This window comes from Channa argus, chromosome 1 (assembly GCF_033026475.1).
Source record: "Channa argus isolate prfri chromosome 1, Channa argus male v1.0, whole genome shotgun sequence".
Taxonomy (NCBI): Eukaryota; Metazoa; Chordata; class Actinopteri; order Anabantiformes; family Channidae; genus Channa; species Channa argus.
The window spans coordinates 16,686,314-16,704,037 of NC_090197.1; the positions used below are offsets into that span (position 1 = coordinate 16,686,314).

At 41.0% G+C, this 17,724-nt stretch overlaps 3 protein-coding genes across 6 annotated transcripts; all 3 read left to right on the forward strand.

The window, feature by feature from the left end:
- Window positions 1–4,214: 4,214 nt before the first annotated feature.
- cd164l2 (CD164 sialomucin-like 2) lies at window positions 4,215–7,148 on the forward strand. Of its 2 annotated transcripts, XM_067502781.1 has the most exons (6): window positions 4,215–4,720; window positions 5,083–5,169; window positions 5,407–5,493; window positions 5,585–5,626; window positions 5,850–6,009; window positions 6,254–7,148. In XM_067502781.1, exons 1-6 carry the CDS (start codon window positions 4,294–4,296, stop codon window positions 6,267–6,269), a joined length of 819 nt encoding a protein of 272 aa, XP_067358882.1. In that variant the 5' UTR covers window positions 4,215–4,293; the 3' UTR covers window positions 6,270–7,148. The 2 variants fall into 2 exon arrangements, with proteins under 2 accessions (XP_067358882.1, XP_067358889.1); XM_067502788.1 differs by lacking the exon at window positions 5,585–5,626 and having other exon boundaries at window positions 4,216–4,720.
- Window positions 7,149–7,838: 690 nt separating this feature from the next.
- Window positions 7,839–15,971, forward strand: sytl1 (synaptotagmin-like 1). Of its 3 annotated transcripts, none has more exons than XM_067502809.1 (16): window positions 7,840–8,027; window positions 8,343–8,448; window positions 9,135–9,261; window positions 10,421–10,584; window positions 10,676–10,790; window positions 10,869–10,926; window positions 11,006–11,042; window positions 11,127–11,167; window positions 11,430–11,546; window positions 11,673–11,839; window positions 11,936–12,038; window positions 12,309–12,470; window positions 12,867–12,945; window positions 13,231–13,330; window positions 13,568–13,773; window positions 14,902–15,971. In XM_067502809.1, the coding sequence occupies exons 3-16, from the start codon at window positions 9,137–9,139 to the stop codon at window positions 15,042–15,044; spliced, it is 1,617 nt and encodes a 538-aa protein (XP_067358910.1). In that variant the 5' UTR covers window positions 7,840–8,027; window positions 8,343–8,448; window positions 9,135–9,136; the 3' UTR covers window positions 15,045–15,971. The 3 variants fall into 3 exon arrangements, with proteins under 3 accessions (XP_067358919.1, XP_067358910.1, XP_067358928.1); XM_067502827.1 differs by having other exon boundaries at window positions 7,848–8,027; window positions 10,421–10,572; XM_067502818.1 differs by lacking the exon at window positions 8,343–8,448 and having other exon boundaries at window positions 7,839–8,027.
- Window positions 15,972–16,104: 133 nt separating this feature from the next.
- clxn (calaxin) lies at window positions 16,105–17,723 on the forward strand. Its single transcript, XM_067502856.1, has 6 exons — window positions 16,105–16,345; window positions 16,537–16,695; window positions 16,896–17,000; window positions 17,103–17,254; window positions 17,400–17,504; window positions 17,591–17,723. Exons 1-6 carry the CDS (start codon window positions 16,219–16,221, stop codon window positions 17,639–17,641), a joined length of 699 nt encoding a protein of 232 aa, XP_067358957.1. The 5' UTR covers window positions 16,105–16,218; the 3' UTR covers window positions 17,642–17,723.
- Window position 17,724: the final 1 nt, after the last annotated feature.

The following is a 17,724-nucleotide window of genomic DNA, read 5'->3' on the forward strand; positions in this document are numbered from 1 at the left end:
CTTCTACAGTAACAATGTAGCAGCAGGGAATTCATGGCTTCCCCAGTTTGAGAGCGTGGTGCTGCAGGCTGGGCTGAACTGCTGTCGACGTGGTCGCGCATATCAATGCGCTAACTGGGGGGGGGGGGGGTCGTCCTGCTCAAACCATATTAGGACACATTTCCTGTCGATAACCCCCTCCTACGTCATTGAAAGTCTTTAGAACTTGTCAGCTTCAAAAAAGCCCCTATAATACAGTTTCTCCAGATTTTTGCAACATACAGTTTTTTCTCTTACACAAAATCTCACTTTAAAGAAAAATATAACAAAATCACCAAAAACATTAAACGCGATTTTTATTGTTTAAAAACAGTTGTGATTAATGTGCAGAACATCGAGGAAGGAAGTATTGTGATCAATCTGTGAAATGTCCTGGCGATATTCTGGACTAACACCACCTGTTGTTATTTTGCCAGCAGTGGAGACATTAGTGAAGGAGGAAATCGTGTTGGTTAGGACTGCGGAATATCCCTTTGTATGTGTGTGTGTGTGTGTGCGTGTTTAAAACGCCAACACAAAGATACGTGCCTCGGCTGTGGAGCGGCACCTCTCAGACACACTGTGTGAGATGTGGGAGTAACATGAGCCACGTCGGTGTGAATGGAGGAGGTGGCAATGCTGGAATTAACTGGACAAAGCTGAAACGTGTGTCGTGATGCTGGAATCAGTAGAACTTGTTTTGAGGGTTTGGCCCTGGTGTATGACTCAGAACGTGCATGTACATTACAAATCTGCATGTTAAATGTGCTGATACATTTACATGTTTGCCTACAATTGTCTGTGAGAAGTGGATGTTTTCTCAGTAGGAAACTACATGTCCTCTCTTTTTCTCCATGCACTACACTGTCAAACACTGATTTCCTGGGAAATGTGTGATTGTTCCTAACTGCAATTACTAAAGAGCAGCTAATGATTCAGTTATTTAGTACCTTAGAGGTCTTTATGATTCGAAACTCAGTAGTGTTTAAGAGAAGTGACAAGCAGGCTGGACTTAGTCACATTCAGTGACACATTTGAGATGATGGTACAGTATTGACGTCCAGACTGCTGACTCTACATAGTATGACCACCTGTACCTCCTACACCAACATCATTATACATTTGAAAACTATTCACACCTGCAGTAACCTATAATTGCATTGGATCTCTAGAAATTGCTGTATCAGTCACATCCACATTAAAATGATTACTTCTTCTTTTCCTTTCAGCTGTTCCCTTTCAGTGTTCACCACAGCGAATCATGGGCCTCCATCTAACCCTGTCCTCTGCATCCTTTTCTCTCACACCAACTAACTTCATGTCCTCTCTCACTACATCCATAAATCTCCTCTTTGGTCTTCCTCTAGACCTCCTGCCTGGCAGCTCCAACCTCAGCATCCTTCTACCGATATATTCACAATGTCTTCTCTGAACATGTCCAAACCACCTCAATCTGGCCTCTCTGACTTTATCTCCAAAACATCTAACATGAGCTGTCCCTCTGATGTCCTCATTCCTGATCCTGTCCATCTTCGTCACTCCCAAAGAGAACCTCAACATCTTAAGCTCTGCTACCTCCAGCTCTGCCTCCTGTCTTTTCTTCAGTGCCACTGTCTCTAAGCTGGACAACATTGCTGGTCTCACCACCGTCATGAACACCTTTCCTTACATTCTCGCTGATACTCTTATCACACAACACACCTGACACTTTTCTCCACGCCTCTTGCACGCCTCTTCATTCTTTCCCACACTCTCCGTTGCTATGAACCCTACCTCTGCTCCCTGTAACCTCACTGTTCCACTTGGGTCCCTCTCATTCACACACATGTATTGTGTCATAAGTCCTAATCAGACTCCTGTTCGAAAAGTGTCGCTTGTTGTTATGCATGAGTCTTCAAAAAAAACAAACAAACATCCCTTTCAGGGGTCGCCACAGCGAATCATGTGCCTCCATCTAACTCTATCCTCTGCATCCTCTTCTCTCACACCAACTAACTTCATGTCCTCTCTCACTACATCCATAAATCTCCTCTTTGGTCGTCCTCTAGACCTCCTGCCTGGCAGCTCCAACCTTAGCATCCTTCTACCGATATATTCACAATGTCTTCTCTGAACATGTCCAAACCACCTCAATCTGGCTTCTCTGACTTTATCTCCAAAACATCTAACATGAGCCGTCCCTCTGATGTCTCTGCACATCTCCCTTGTTCTTAAAAATTGGTACCAGTACAGTTCTCCTCCAGTCCTCTGGTATCCTCTCACTCTCCAAGATCTTGTTAAACAAACTAGTCAGAAACTCTACTGCCACCTCTCCTAGACACTTCCATACCTCCACAGGTATGTCATCAGGACCAACTGCCTTTCCACTCTTCATCCTTTTCAATGTTCTCCTAACTTCACTCTTACTAATCTTTGCTACTTCCTGCTCCACACAGTCAACTCTTCTACTCTTCGTTCCCTTTCATTTTCCTCGTTCATCAACTCTTCAAAGTACTCCTTCCATCTTCCCATCACACTCCTGGCACCTGTCAATACATTTCCATCCGTATCTTTAATCACCTTAACCTGCTGCACATCCTTCCCATCTCTATCTCTTTGTCTGGCCAACCTGTACAAATCCACCTCTCCCTCTTTAGTGTCCAACCTAGCATACAAGTCCTCATATGCTCTTTGTTTGGCCTTTGCCACCTCTACCTTCACCTAACGCTGTATCTCCCTGTACTCCTGTCTACTCTTTTCAGTCCTCTCAGTGTCCCACTTCTTCTTAGCTAACCTCTTTCTCTGTATACACTCCTGAACTTCCTCGTTCCACCACCAAGTCTCCTTGTCCACTTTCCTTTTTCCAGATGACACACCGAGTACCCTCCTACCTGTCTCCCTGATCAAATTAGCTGTAGTAGTCCAGTCATCTGGAAGCACCTCCAAACCACCCAGATTCTGTCTCAGCTCCTCCCTGAAAACTACACAACATTCTTCCTTTTTCAACTTCCACCACTTCGTCCTCTGCTCTGCCTTAGTCCTCTTCATCTTCCTCACCACCAGCATTATTTTACACACCACCATCCAGTGTTGTCTGGCTACACTCTCCCCTACCAATGCTTTACAGTCACTGATCTCTTTCAGATTACAGCGTCTACACAAGTACTACCTGAGTGCTTCTACCTCCGCTCTTGTACGTCACCCTATGCTCCTGCCTCTTCTGAAAGAAAGTGTTTACTACAGCCATTTCCATCCTCTTTGCAAAGTCAAACACTATCTGACCTTCTGCATTCCTGTCCTGAACACCAAACCTGCCCATAACAGTCTCCTCACCTCTGTTCCCTTCACCTACATGCCCATTGAAATCTGCACCAATGACCACTCTCTCACCTCTGGGGATGCTCTGCATCACTTCATCTAACTCACTCCAGAATTTCTCCTTCTCTTCTAACTCACATCCTATCTGTGGGGCATAACCACTCACAACATTGAACATCACCCCTTCAACTTCCAGCTTCAGACTCATCAACCTGTCTGATACTCTTTTCACCTCTAGAACATTCCTCACCAACTCCTCTTTCAGGATAACTCCTACTCCATTTCTCTTCCTATCTGACCCATGGTAGAACAACTTGAACCCTGCTCCTAAGCTTCTAGCCTTGCTACCTTTCCACCTGGTCTCCTGGACACACAGTATGTCCACCTTCCTTCTCTGCATCATGTCGATCAACTCCCTAGCCTTCCCTGTCATAGTACCAACATTCAAAGTCCCTACTTTCAGTCCTACATTCTTAGCTTTCCTCTTCTCTCTCTGCCTACGAACACACCTTCCTCCTCTTCTTCTTCGTCTTCGACCAACAGTAGTCCAATTTCCACCGGTACCCTGTAGGTCAAAAGCACCGGTGGCGGTCGTTGTTAACCCGGGCCCCGACCGATCCGGTATGGAAGTCTTTGTCACGATTCGCATGTTTGATTTGGTATGTGTTTTACGTCGGATGCCCTTCCTGCCACAACCCTCTGCATTTATCCAGACTTGGGACTGGCACAAGAAGATACTGGCTTGTGCCCCCTTGCGGTTGCATTATCCCACTTTCTTTGTATGTCCTCTAATTTTGAATCTAGTGCTGATGCCGAATGTTTTACTTATCTTGTGAAATGTAAATACTTAATTATATTGGCTATGATATGTATGATCTCCAGAGGATGCATAAAGAACTGTCCTGAAGGATTCTGACTCCCCATGGTGGAGAACCAGAGTCTTAGAACATAATCTTGTTTAAACATCTTCTGAGTAGTATGAAAGAAAACACAAAATTTGTTACAGTGTGTGTGTGTGTGTGTGTGTGTGCGCGCGTGTGTGTGTGTATGTGTGTGTGTGCTAAGGTACACAGGTATCAGTCCATCCAAACTGGTTTGTGTTTCAGAAGGGCTGAGGTGGGCCAACTGGTTGCCAGGGAACCACATTTGGGTGTTGCTCATGTTACACAGATCTCTTGTTTCTCCTGTCTTTCTGCCTGTGTCATCACTCTGCTCCATCTCTCTATTGAAGACTACACCTTCTTGAGGATTAATGAAGATATAGGCTTTGAAAACATCTCTGTTGATAAGCAGTTTCCAGCTGTCACTTGCTCTCTAGTTGTCAGGATGCAGCAGTTGACAATGAAGGTCCTCAGCTCCACACTTCTGCTTCTAGCACTGGTTCACTCTGTGTACTCAGAAACAGGTAGGCCTGGATCCACATTTCTTAAACATATATTCTAATTTTGTGTCTCTTTTACAGCATTTCTTTCTGGATAATCTCCTTGTGTCTTCCTACACTTTCTGTCTGGTGTCATTCTATGACAATTTCTCCCCTAAATTTTCTCTGATGATAGCTACTTTACCAGTATTTCACAGAAACAGACCAAATGTAAAAGTGTGAGTTATGAATGAGAATCTTTTCTTTGGCACAGATACTGCCCAAACTGGTGGGATCTTTCAAATGTTAAATGTTTTTGTGGGAAGATGACTGTGTATCCAATGATCATTTGATCATCTGGTTTGAGTGACACGTCTAATTGACTGCCAGTTTTGTCCATCTAACAGATTGTTCTCAAGCTGAGTCATGTGACCTCTGCGTTGGAGAGTCCACGCTCAACCTGACAGGCTGTGTCTGGAGGCTTTGTCCAGATGGTGACACGCGCACACACACACACACACACACACACACACACACACACACACACACACACACACACACACACACACACACACACACACACACACACACACAGACTTAGCTTCTGATAGTAATTCAATCATCACAGCTGCTGTAACATAAGCTTCCTGGTTTGTACAAAATAAATTATTTAGTTTGTAAGAGCACACAAACACACACATACATTAAAATGCTTATTCTCTGTGTATCAGGTAATAATACTGGCGTGTGTGTGAAAGACGACTCCACAGACCGCGCCATGAATTGTAGTTGGACCAATGTGGCTGAAACGTGCACAGGTAGGGTCAACAACACCCTTCAGAATCATCAGGAAACAGTATGTCTGCAGCCTTGGAAATTCTGATCTCTTTTGGACGTTTCATTTCCCAGCTGTGGAGATTGTGATTGAGGGAGGAGGTGAAGGTGACTCAGGTAAATTCAGAAACCTCTCTCACCCCCTCCCTTCTCTCTTGCGTCAGACATTTATTATTCCCATAAGAGCTGAGTAAAATGTTCCCCAGTGCCATTAGCTCAGTTATTTCCAGCACTGAAAATACCTGTCAGTAGAAAACTTGCCTCTCTCCTGTTTTCTACCCCTGCACTGCTTCATGTCATATTACTTATAAACCAGTTCAACTCTGTCCTTTCCATCCAGGTGATGGGGGCAAAACAGGCTCATCCCCAGAGTTCTCCCAGGCCAAGTTTGACATGTCCAGTTTCATCGGAGGGATCATACTGGTGCTGTGTCTGCAGGCAGCCGGCTTCTTCGCCATGCGCTTCCTGAAGTCCAAAGAACAGAGCAACTATGACCCCATGTGAGTTTGCGCACATAGGTGTTAGAGAGATGAGAACTCAACATGACTGTGTCAGCTGTGCATGCACAGTGTCTGTGTCACTGTGTGAGGTGACTGTTAGCACAACAGCTGCCTCTGGTGGAAGGAGTGACAAACACCACCCAGTGTACAAGAAGATTCACCTTAAACATTCCTGTATATTGTATTTTGATTCCGATCACAAACGCTACACCTGTACATCAATGTTTTTTCTGTCTTTACGCAGAGATCAGCCACAATGAACTCAAGATGAAGCAAGGACAAGCAGATGATGGTGGAGGACAGCAGAGCAGTGACTCATCCACTTTTGATGACAATTTTTCCTTTTTTTTCCTGAGCCCCTGTCAATTTTTGGTTTGGTCCTCATTTGTGCCCCGGGGTTGTTGGGTGTGTTTATAACAGTACATTTTTACTGCACTGTAAAACAAGTGTCTGCTATCATTGTTAGTATTACTTTTTGTTTGTGTATCAGGGATCCTTGACATTCACTGAAATATGTTTCCTGATAGCATTTGTGCAGTAAGGCAAAAAGTAGGAAAACAAATGCTGATATTGTCAGTGCTTTCAGCGTTTTATCTCAAATCATCACAATGTTAATAAACTACTTAAGATTTTGTTGTCTCACAAGAAACTAGCTATTTCAGCTGTGTAAATAGTACATCATGTTTAATGCGAATGAGTGATTTTTTTTCTTCAACACTAACATCAAACAGTGCAACTTGATATTGTCTAAATTCTTACATCTTTATTTCACATGGAATTTCACATGACATAACTTTCTATTGTTTTATTTAAATGCTGGGTCCCTAGATCCTCCTTTTGGTACTATGGAAATGATATGTACAATCAAACACCTCAGGACCAATATTTGTAGTAATAGAAATGAAACTTGTTTGTGCAGACATCCATCATTCACTATGGCTTTAACACTACTCCTGTAATTTGTGTGAGTTTTGGTTTTGACTTGAGCTTTGAGTGCTCATATCAGCTTAAAAAAGAGTTCAGAGACATGATGTGACCCTGTTTACTTTGGATGAAATCAGTTATAAAATGTTTGGACTTTTTGTGACGTCACTAAAATGAAAATCAGGCTACTAGCCAACATAAACTAATGATAAGTATGTGTGTCTCTGTGTGTGTATGTCATGTCTGTTTCTTGCATGCATGAAAGCTATTTATACAGGTCAATGCCAGCAAAGTGAGTGAACTGATTTGACTATAATCTGGTTCCAACCATGCAATAATCCATACATACCAGTATTGATCTAAGCATGCAGCGGGGACAGGGTGCTGGAGGCCTTTAAGGGAGCAGCAGGATGGCTAGTTGGATGCTCCAAACACAGTCTGAGCCAGGACCCACAAGCTTGAATAAGCTTACACAAAAACGTTTCCCAGCTAGACAGAACGTGGCTATCATCCAAGACTGTTGACAAAGGACATGACTGAATACAAGTCTTTTTCAATGTGAACTCACCCTCCCTCTGCGCGCGCTCTCTCTCTCTCTCTCTCTCACATACACACACCCAAGGCAAGGCTAATTTCATGTGCTGCTGATTGTATTTTCTGCTTTAAGACGAGCATAAAGATCTGTTTGCACAGTGTGGATGGGTGCAGCAGCGCTCTCTCCGTGTGGCCAAGTGTGTGTTTAGCAGGTGTGGACAGTTACATGGAGCAAAGTTACATCCCACCCCCACCCTGCCGTTTGGTAAAACATCCGTGTGTGTGTATAAGTCATATCACACAAGCAAACTAACTAACACACCATATCAAACACACACACACAGGAGTAACTGTGTCCCTCTCCCTCTGTGTAGTTTCTGTTTGTTCCGTCGTGCTCGGCTCCCAGCTGAGGGCAGCCCCTGTGCTCATTGACACTGGAGGGCGTGTTCACTCCGTTTGCTCAGGACACAGTCACACACACACATACACTGTACGACGCGTTCAGGACAACTTTTCACCAAACTTTTCACAGATGAAAGTGGAGAAAGCGGTCAAGTAAGGTAACAGCGTTTTGACTTTTGGGGGTTTTCTTTTTCTTTTTATGTATTTTAATAGATATGGGAGAGGGGAGTTTAGCCTTTAACCCGAAACGGGGAAAAGTGGCGACAGGTGTTCTGTCTCTCGTCGTGTTCATGATGAAGAAAGTGCGGCACAGGCTTGTTTTTCCCATTAGTGATAATTCATATCAATAATTATAGGCAGAGACTTGGAGCAGAATAATTTCAGATATATGACATGAAATGTTAGGCGTCTTGCTTTGTATAAAATAAACAACTTCAACTCAAAAATACAACTTCCCATTTGTGTTTGTTTAGGTGTCAGATTGTAAAAGCTGTGCTGCACTTGCATGACATCGTGTTTGCCAAACTTCGAAAGGCTTGGACAGGAGAAAAGCTTTGCGCATGCGTTAATTACCTAAAGGTAACTAACCCTGAGGCAGTGAACACCCACACACACACGCACGATTTAAGACATCAAAACATCCGACTTTGGTGTAGCAGGTTAGATCATCCACACAGAGGTCTGCCTTATTTCATGTTATCAGATCAATAGCAACTTAATTGTATTATTAACAAGCCCCTTTGTAGTTTTCCTAAAGTATTTAGAGTCTAATAGTACTAGCATCTGGACCAGGAGGGGATGGAAGACATTGAAACAGACAGGAAAAACAAAACGCAGTATTTGTAAAAGTGTACTGTCCCATGGCGTTTTTATAATCTTTCCTTTTTTTCGTGTGGGGAAACTGAAGACTTTTTTTTTTCTTTGCTCAAAAAAAAAAGTTCGGAAAGTCGAATTTTAGTCAAATTATGAACATGTGACAGGTCATGGGTTAAAAAAGCAGCGCACTACTGTATCAGCAAGCCAAATGAATCATTCCACATTCTGTCTTCTGAATTATTTAACACTGAATAGATACGAAGTAAAAACAGCAGTTCTTCTTTTATTCTGCTGCAGGAAAAGCAATGCTGTAGTGCCTTTTAGCATGTTTATTTTAGGCACTAACAAACATTAAACACCACCATTAGTACATACATTTAATTAAACATTATTAGCTCCCATCTATATTTTCTTTTAAGATTTTGAGTTCACACGCACTTCTCTATCAGGGATGGAGGGGGAGCGGGTTCAGTCTTCTCTTGACCTGAGCCACCTGACAGAGGAGGAACAGTCCACCATCCTGCAGGTCTTAGAACGTGACTTGCACTTGCGTAACCTGGAAGATGGACGTGTAAGGTCAGAGGTGACTGTTTATCTTTTATGTGCAACTTCTGTCCAGTAATTAACACTAACATAGAGACGGGTGACGCATGGGGAAGCAAACTACATAAAAAGTAACAGTGTTTGACCTTTTAAACAGCCTGCATGCACCATGACACAGATTCTCTTAAGTTTCTGAACTTTACTAGAAGTTCTCTTCGAAATATGTATTTTACTAATTTCTGTACGTGCAGTTTTAGGTTAAAAGTTGTATTTTTTACTTAGCGTAGTCTCGCTTATTGTACAGAGTCAAATACCTGAACAACCTTTGCATACACATTGCTAACTAGGTTTACAGGTTTTGAGTCTTATACTGGTTTCAATCAGGTTATTCATATCCCAGTGTACACATTCATACCACGCTATTGCGTGTTTGTCAGGAGGTTTCTGGCTGTCTGAACTCTGTTATGTTTGCCAATCTGCAGTATTTAGCCTATTCCTCTGATCATTATTTGTTAAAAACAAGAGTGAGAGGACACTTTCTGCTTATGTCTTCTGTTTTTCTGTGTAAAATAACTCTAAAATATGATTCAGCTGTACACACAGTGAATAATTGTGCCACGACATCCTGATTTCCATATAGATTTCTGGTTTCCACGTCTAACTAGCGTATTCATTTTTCTTTAAACCTCAGAAATGATGTTGTATGTGCAAAAACATAACTGAGATATTAGTGCCTATATAAACACACTGGCTGTTGGTTCAAGCCTTTGACTCTGTGCAATGAGTATTATTTAACTAAAATAATTTCTGCCTAGAGAGCAGTTCATCAAAATGCTGCTGACCACTGACCACAAATGACATATAGTCAAATTTGCTGTGTTATTGATTCATTTCTTGATTTTGTTTTCCAATACATAAATGTATTGTTTTACCTAAGGTAAACTGCACATTCTATTTTCTTATAATTGATATTGATAAATAAAAAAATATATCATCAAGGTATTTGCCCGGTCATTCTGTAAGTTTACCTGTTTAAACATGGCATTAGTTTAGCTCTACTGTCCTCTCATGGTGAACTGCGTAAAACTCATTGTATTTAATGTACATGGCAAGTCTTAGTACATTTTTATTAACTTTTTATTTTACATGCTGAGTAGCTGTTGTATAATTTGGCCCCATGTTGCCGCTCCAGGGTCCTCCATCAGACTGAGAAAGACCCAGCACGTCTCTGCTCCCTGACGGGTGCATGGTTCAGTGAGGAACGCAGCAAACGCCATCTCAACCGATCACCTGGCTACGACCTTGTCCACGCCACATTACGCCAAAGGAAGCCAAAAAGCAGAGGTCAGTTTTCAGGTATTGTTTCTATTACTATCCTGTGGGGTTGCTTCGTTACTGTTATAGGGATATCCTAGTGGTGGATCTGTGTTTGTTGCCATGGTCACAGATGTGCCCCTGGACTGCCTGTTTAATGGAGACAGAGAGGAAACCTCCCACAACAATAACGCCTCTCCTGTGCCAGAGAGAAGATTGAAGGACAACAAGGAAGAGGAGAATAGAGGGTTAGTGAGGGCAGAGAAATCACATCACTTGTTGCGAGATTATTGTGAAACTACATTTCACCTTATTTGTGCTTTCAGGAGTCATGAAAATTTGAAACTGACACCCGCACCAAGAACAAAACGTCCTGTAACACAGGTCTGTGTGTGTGCTTGCTTGTTTCCATGCATGAAACTGTTTTCTCCAAATATAATTATTAAAACATTTTCAATTTCAGGGTCTTCAGCATAGTAACAGTTCCTCGTCATCTAGTGGTATGTGAATTTCGATCTCTGTGCTTCTGCACCTATTTATCTAGTGATCTCTTTACTATTATTAACTCCTCATTATGCTCATAGCTTGTGAAAGGAGAAGCAATGGCCAAGCAGAGGAACGTGAGGTGATTATAACACACACCCACATTCACAGATTAGCACCACTAATGGCTTTGGAAAACACTGCTTTGAACTGTCCAATTATTTAAACACACAGCAATAACAAGTCAATATTTTTATATTGTTTAATTGTATAAACCAATGACACATCTGTCCTTCCTAATTATAATAAGAGTATTAAGAGTATTTTAAACGACATAATACAAAGGGAGAGGCTACCTCAGTAGTTATAGCCTGTATGAGATTTGTGTGTGTGTGTCTGTTTAGGATGACTTTGAATGCCACAATGGGGACACTGACTCTCTGAGCAGCAGCCTGACAGAGCAAGATCCAGCATCCCTAAAAACCAGCAGCTCCACCAGCAGCCTTCAATCTGGCTACACGGTACACACGTACACACGTACACACATATTCACGTTTGATTAATCGGTCATCGAGTGGCGCAACATGACTCAGCTTGGGACAATGACGTAGGAACTAATCTTTGTTCTGTGTGTGTGCATCTTGTAGCTCAGTGGAAGCATGATGAGTCTGTTCAGCTCAGGAGATTTCGGAGTGGTGGAGGTGAGGGGCCGTATTCAATTCTCATTGGTTTATAACACCCAGAAGGAGGAGCTGCATGTTAAAGTGTATCGCTGTGAGGACATTGCTTCAGCACGCAAGAACCGCTCTGATCCGTAAGTGATATACATACATGTCAATGTATTTACTGCAGCCACAATCTCACATACAAAATCAGTGAAATAATGTGTGTGTGTACACATATTTTACAGATATGTTAAAACCTATTTGTTGCCGGACAAATCGAGTCACAGTAAGAAGAAAACTTCTGTGAAGAAGAAGACACTAAACCCAGTCTATGATCAGACACTCAAAGTGAGACATTTCCCATTTACATATTACAGAAAGGTACAGTCTTCACAGAAATTTGTCCTTGAGCTCATCCCCACATGTCCTGCAGCATGCACTGCCCTCACTTCTTTCTCCAGTATTTATCATTAATGATTCTTTGCAAAATGTATGTTTTGCAGCTTAAGGGGACAGAGCAGTATATGTATAACATAAAGTGTTTTCTCCATATATCTCCAAATACTTTGACATTTTATCCTCTTCTCTGTTGCCTGTCTGATTCTGATTTTCTGCCAGTATAAAGTGAGGGTTGGAGAGCTACGGAGCCGGACTTTAAACCTGTCTGTGTGGCACGCTGAGCCCCTGGGGAGAAACCTGTTTCTAGGGGAGGTAGAGGTGCCGCTGGGTCTCTGGGACTGGACCTGCACTCAGCCACTGTGGCAGGACCTGCAACCACGAGTAAGGAGGAGCAAACATGAATTACTTGCATCCCCGAGCACGTTCATCTAGTCACATGAATTTGCACGTGATTGATTTTTCCCAAAATTAATATTTACAAAACACTCCGATGCCTGCATCTACATTGTTTAATAATTGAGTGTCTGTGTAACAGCAGTGCTAGCACCTTTGTTAGAGACAGAGAATACAGGGAGGAATGGCTCTTGTGTCTGGGAGAGCTAAAGGGAGAAGGAAACATGCTGTGAATTTCAACTAAGGTTTTATATAACCTCAATCTTTTCCTGCTTCCACAACTCTGCCTCTTTCTTTTTATTCTTTGTCTTCTCTTCTGCTTTATCTTTTTATGCTTTATCTTAATGTTCTTTGTTCTACTCCCCCATTCACCCACCAACCCAGGTTTATTTGAGTCCAAACTCCATTAGCAGCCGTGGAACTATCATTCTCTCCATTAAGTTCATCCCAGAGGGATTTGAGGGTGAGAAAAACACATATGTCATCAATAATCCAACAAAATGTATTTGTGTAGCACCTTTTGTACAGGTTCATGCATTTCAAGTGCTTAAAAGATAACTGACAGGTCAATAAATATAGACAGACCAAATGTAATAAATGCATCACCAGATTTGGTGACATACACCACGTGACCTTTAAAGTTTAGTTCTGAGTTGTAGATGACACTGAAATGAATGGATTTCACATTATGTCCTACTTCCGTACAACAGTCACTTGAGTCTCAAACATTCTGTGTGTGTGTGTTAAGGTGATGGTCTGCCACTCACAGGAGAGCTTCACATATGGCTTCGGGAGGCTCAAGGGCTGCTGGCCAACAAAGGAGGAGTCATAGACTCATTTGTTAGAAGGTGTGCCAGCACTGCATAATTTTAAGCATTTTTCTGTTCATCCTTTTATTAACCCAATGTAAAATAGAGTTTTGCAACCCAAAGACTGTATTTACAGTTTCAAGATTTTAAAAACACAAGTGTCCACTGTTGAGTATAGAACCATGACCAACTTCTTGTATTCCTATTAAATAATTTATTCCGTGTACATGGGCCCAAAATCTCTGTCACTCATAGTCCTACTTTTTACCCCACAAGCTACATACTGCCAGATGCTAGTCGACAGAGTGGTCAGAAGACACGGGTGGTAAAGCGCTCTATTAGCCCTACCTACAACCACACCATGGTGTATGATGGCTTCCACACTAGTGATCTGAGGGAGGCCTGCGCTGAGCTGACAGTCTGGCAACGTGATGGGTTAAAGACACTAGTCCTAGGAGGGGTTCGTCTGAGCTGTGGAACCGGTAAGAGTCTGTGCCCTGTTCATTTTAAGACATTTCATATTCACTTTATAAAGAACAATATTTTTACAGTTTGACCATTTAGCTCTATTTAAGGGACAAATGCACGATCAAATGGACCTTCACTAATGCTTCACATTCTGACATATTCTTCATTTTTGTTTTTGTTTGTTAGGTTCTGTAAAATATTTAATAAAAAGCAGGGATTACTTTGTCAGTACAGACTGTGGCTTCCTGTTTCTGCGGGCAAAAGATGCTCGGTTTGGCTTCTAATAATATAAAATGCATCACATCCTGTACATCTTAGTAGAATCTAACCAGTGTTCAATATATTATCAGTGGTATAAGTTTACAAAAAGTAAGCAAGACTGAAAGTTCACAAAAGGTGCTTGCATGATATAGATACATACTGTAGTGATAATTTGTCTGTGTGCTTTGCATTAAAAGCAGTTATGCTTCATCCATGGTGGTGTTCAGGATTGGTATGATCACAGAGTTACAACCCCATAAGTCACAGTCATTGCATTTTGTCCTGTTGGCATTTCAGATAGGCATGTCTTTAGAGGCAGGTACTTTTTAGGCTAGTGTTTGGTGCCTTGCCTCCCATTTTGAATAGGTGACAGTTATAACTTTCCAACTAGACTGCAGGATGGGGTAAAGCTGTGTCATTAGTGAACTTGTAAATGTAAGGTTGAGACAAGTGTGACATTTGCTAGTTCAGTTATTGTGTTATAATGATCACACTTTTGTATGAGTATATAGTTCTCAAGATCAAACTGCTGATAGTGACTTTCTTGTGTTTTATCTCATTGTGGGTAGAGAAAGATGATGTCATAATAAGGTGGTAAGTGAGAACTGTGTGTAAAGAGGATACTTTTTAACAAGTGGTTAGTGTTCAGACGGCAAAGCATACCTCTGCTAACTTTTAAGTTTATCCATTTTCATTGCTTTCTGTTGGCTGTCAGACTGTTCTCTTGGTTTGTAGTCTGCTTGTAAAATAATTAGCTTATCACACTGATACATGGACACTGATGCATGGTCTTTCATCTTTCAACGTATCATGCAAGAAAATAGCATTGTTATCCAAATGATGCAATGTAAATGAGGGATACTGTGTGCTTTTAATGGTAGGTCAGAGTTATGGTGAAGCTGTCACCTGGATGGACTCCACAGAAGAGGAAATTGCTGTGTGGACCTCCATGATCGACAACCCAAACCACTGGATCGACACAAGACTGCCAATCAGAACTAACTTTACATCTCGGTCTGAATGACTCAGACACACCTTGCATACGGATTCATACACATGTTCAAATAGTGGTTGGACAAAAAATACACTCTTAACAGATTTAACTTGTCACAATCATACACATGTACACAGTAGTTCTGTTTTTTGCTACATACAAACACAAACGACAAGGAATATGTGATAGTGCAATATTGTGAATTAATGGAGCAGAAGAGCAAGATGTAGTTTTGAAACCCGATCTCTGCATTTCAAACATTTTACATGATTTTTGTTTCAGTCTGTTGCTTTTGTAATCTATTGTAGTTGTATATTAAATGTCAGACCTTAAGTAATAAATCATTTATTGTTCTTATTTACTAAGTTATTACATAAAGTAATGCTATTACTGATTACCTTTACATTTAATGATTTGTTTCATTATTATTTTAAGTTGAGCCACTTCCAGTTATGTCAGAAAATAAACCTAAAAATTTACACCATGAAAAAAAATACATTCTAGTTAATTAGATAATTGTGATTATTTTGTGTTGTATTTTAGGTAGCGTTGCTGCAATTGAATATGACAGGAAAGGAAAACTAGTAAACATGTTCATTTGATGGATTAGATGACTACCACCTAGTGGTAAGAAGTTGTACTACTGGTACTATGTACTCACATTGCAAACTAAAGAGCGAACAGCAGGAAAATGAGATCAAGAACACGGTATACAAGACTATATTTGATATGTTTAAAACAAATCAAACCAAATTAGCTATCCGTCATTTTCAGCAGTAACGCATTTACAATAAGTTGGAGGTCTCAGCATTCTCGCTTCCAGCTGGAATGAGACCGGAAATCAAGCTATTTCCGAAAAATCCTCAGTAGCGTGATCTGTACATACAGTACTGTAATGTTCAGTTTTAGAAAATTTATTTTTATTTAATTTTCCAGCTTGACACATGTTTTTGCATGACACTAATCACCTCGAAGAAAATAATCACAAAACAACTCATGTAGACAAATGTAAAATTTCTACCAAAGACTCATTGTGCAGCCATCAGGAACAAACGACCTGACTGACCATTCGGTAAACATCATCTGAACCCATAAAAAGAAACGTTTTGGGCTTAAGCGTTTGTTTAATTTTATGCATTAAGGCAAAAACAAAACAAAACAAACAAACAAAAAAAAAACATAGCGTAGTTGCCATACCGACGGTATGTCAACATTGTCCCTGTGGAAGGCTCAGCGTTACCGCCCTGTCCGTCTGTCTCTAAAAATGTCTGCTATGAACAGAAAATTAATTCAAACTCTTGCTGAGTCTATCTCAAAAGATGTAGAACACTGTAAGTATTGAGTCAAAACTTTAAAAAAAATTCAAATTATATCTAACACTAATCTGTCCTGCGCTAAGAGCGCATTTTGCTTTATCGCTAACATAACGATGCAAAGTAACACATAACGGAATATTGTGTTATTTTATGTTATGCATGTTATGTTATGTAATATTAACAATACAATATTTCTTTGACTCCAGTCAATAAAACGGAGATTGAGTGCCTTATTCGAGAGTTTAACGTGTTGATGAGGGAGCCGGCTGCTGTGGGTAGAACAGTAAACGGCCTGGACAGAGGGAAATTCAGGACCATACTGCACAACAACTTTGGGATGACCGATGACATAATCATGGATGGAGGTATTCTGTATAGTTGGCAGTTACTAATTATTTTTTAAAACATTTGCTTGTGCACCTTTGGTGCTGCTTAAATTTAAAAGATGGCAAATATTTCATATTTAAAAGGACAAACATTTAAGATTTACACCAGCAGCAGTTTGAATGCAGAGTGTGGTGATTGTTTACTATCTTGTACATGATCACAATTATCTGTCCTCCAGTCTTCAGGACGTTTGACAAGGACACTGACAGCTTTGTTAATATGAAAGAATGGATTGAGGGGCTTTCTATTTTCCTTCGAGGGACCTTGGATGAGAAAATAAAATGTAAGTGCTCAGCCTTACTTTCAGTGCTTAAGCTTACACAAATACACACACAAGCAAGAAAACACGGCTTACAATCCATTAACATAAATTTGGATGGTTCAGACTGCTTTCATGTGTACGACTTGAATAACGACAACTACATCTCAAGAGAAGAGATGTTTCACATGCTGAAGAACAGCCTCGTCAGACAGCCGACAGATGAGGACCCTGATGAAGGAATAAAAGACCTGGTGGAGATCACACTCAAGAAGATGGTAATGGAGTGGTAGAAGCTACAATCTCACGTTTCATTGATGTAACTAGGGTGATTCTGTATTGCTATAAATTAAGTTGAATCTCTTGCCCACTTTATAAAAGAGAAGTTGACCACATGCCTGCCAGTGTTGTTTCTATTTGCAGGACCATGACCATGATGGCAGACTGTCTTTTGCAGACTTTGAAAAAGCCGTAAGAGAAGAGAATCTATTGCTTGAAGCTTTTGGAACCTGCATCCCTGACACCACGGTAATCCCTAATGATGTGAAATGTAATAAATTAAACTACTAAGTCAGACATTTTTGATCTCACATTCTGTTTTTCTTCCTTTTCAGAGTATTGAGGCCTTTGAGAGGAATATATTTCAGGAAAAACTGGATCAATAAAGAAATTATTCTCAGCTGTACTTTTTAATACAAGACTTACCAACTGTTTGCACAGAGATGTAAAATGTGTAAATAAAAAAAAA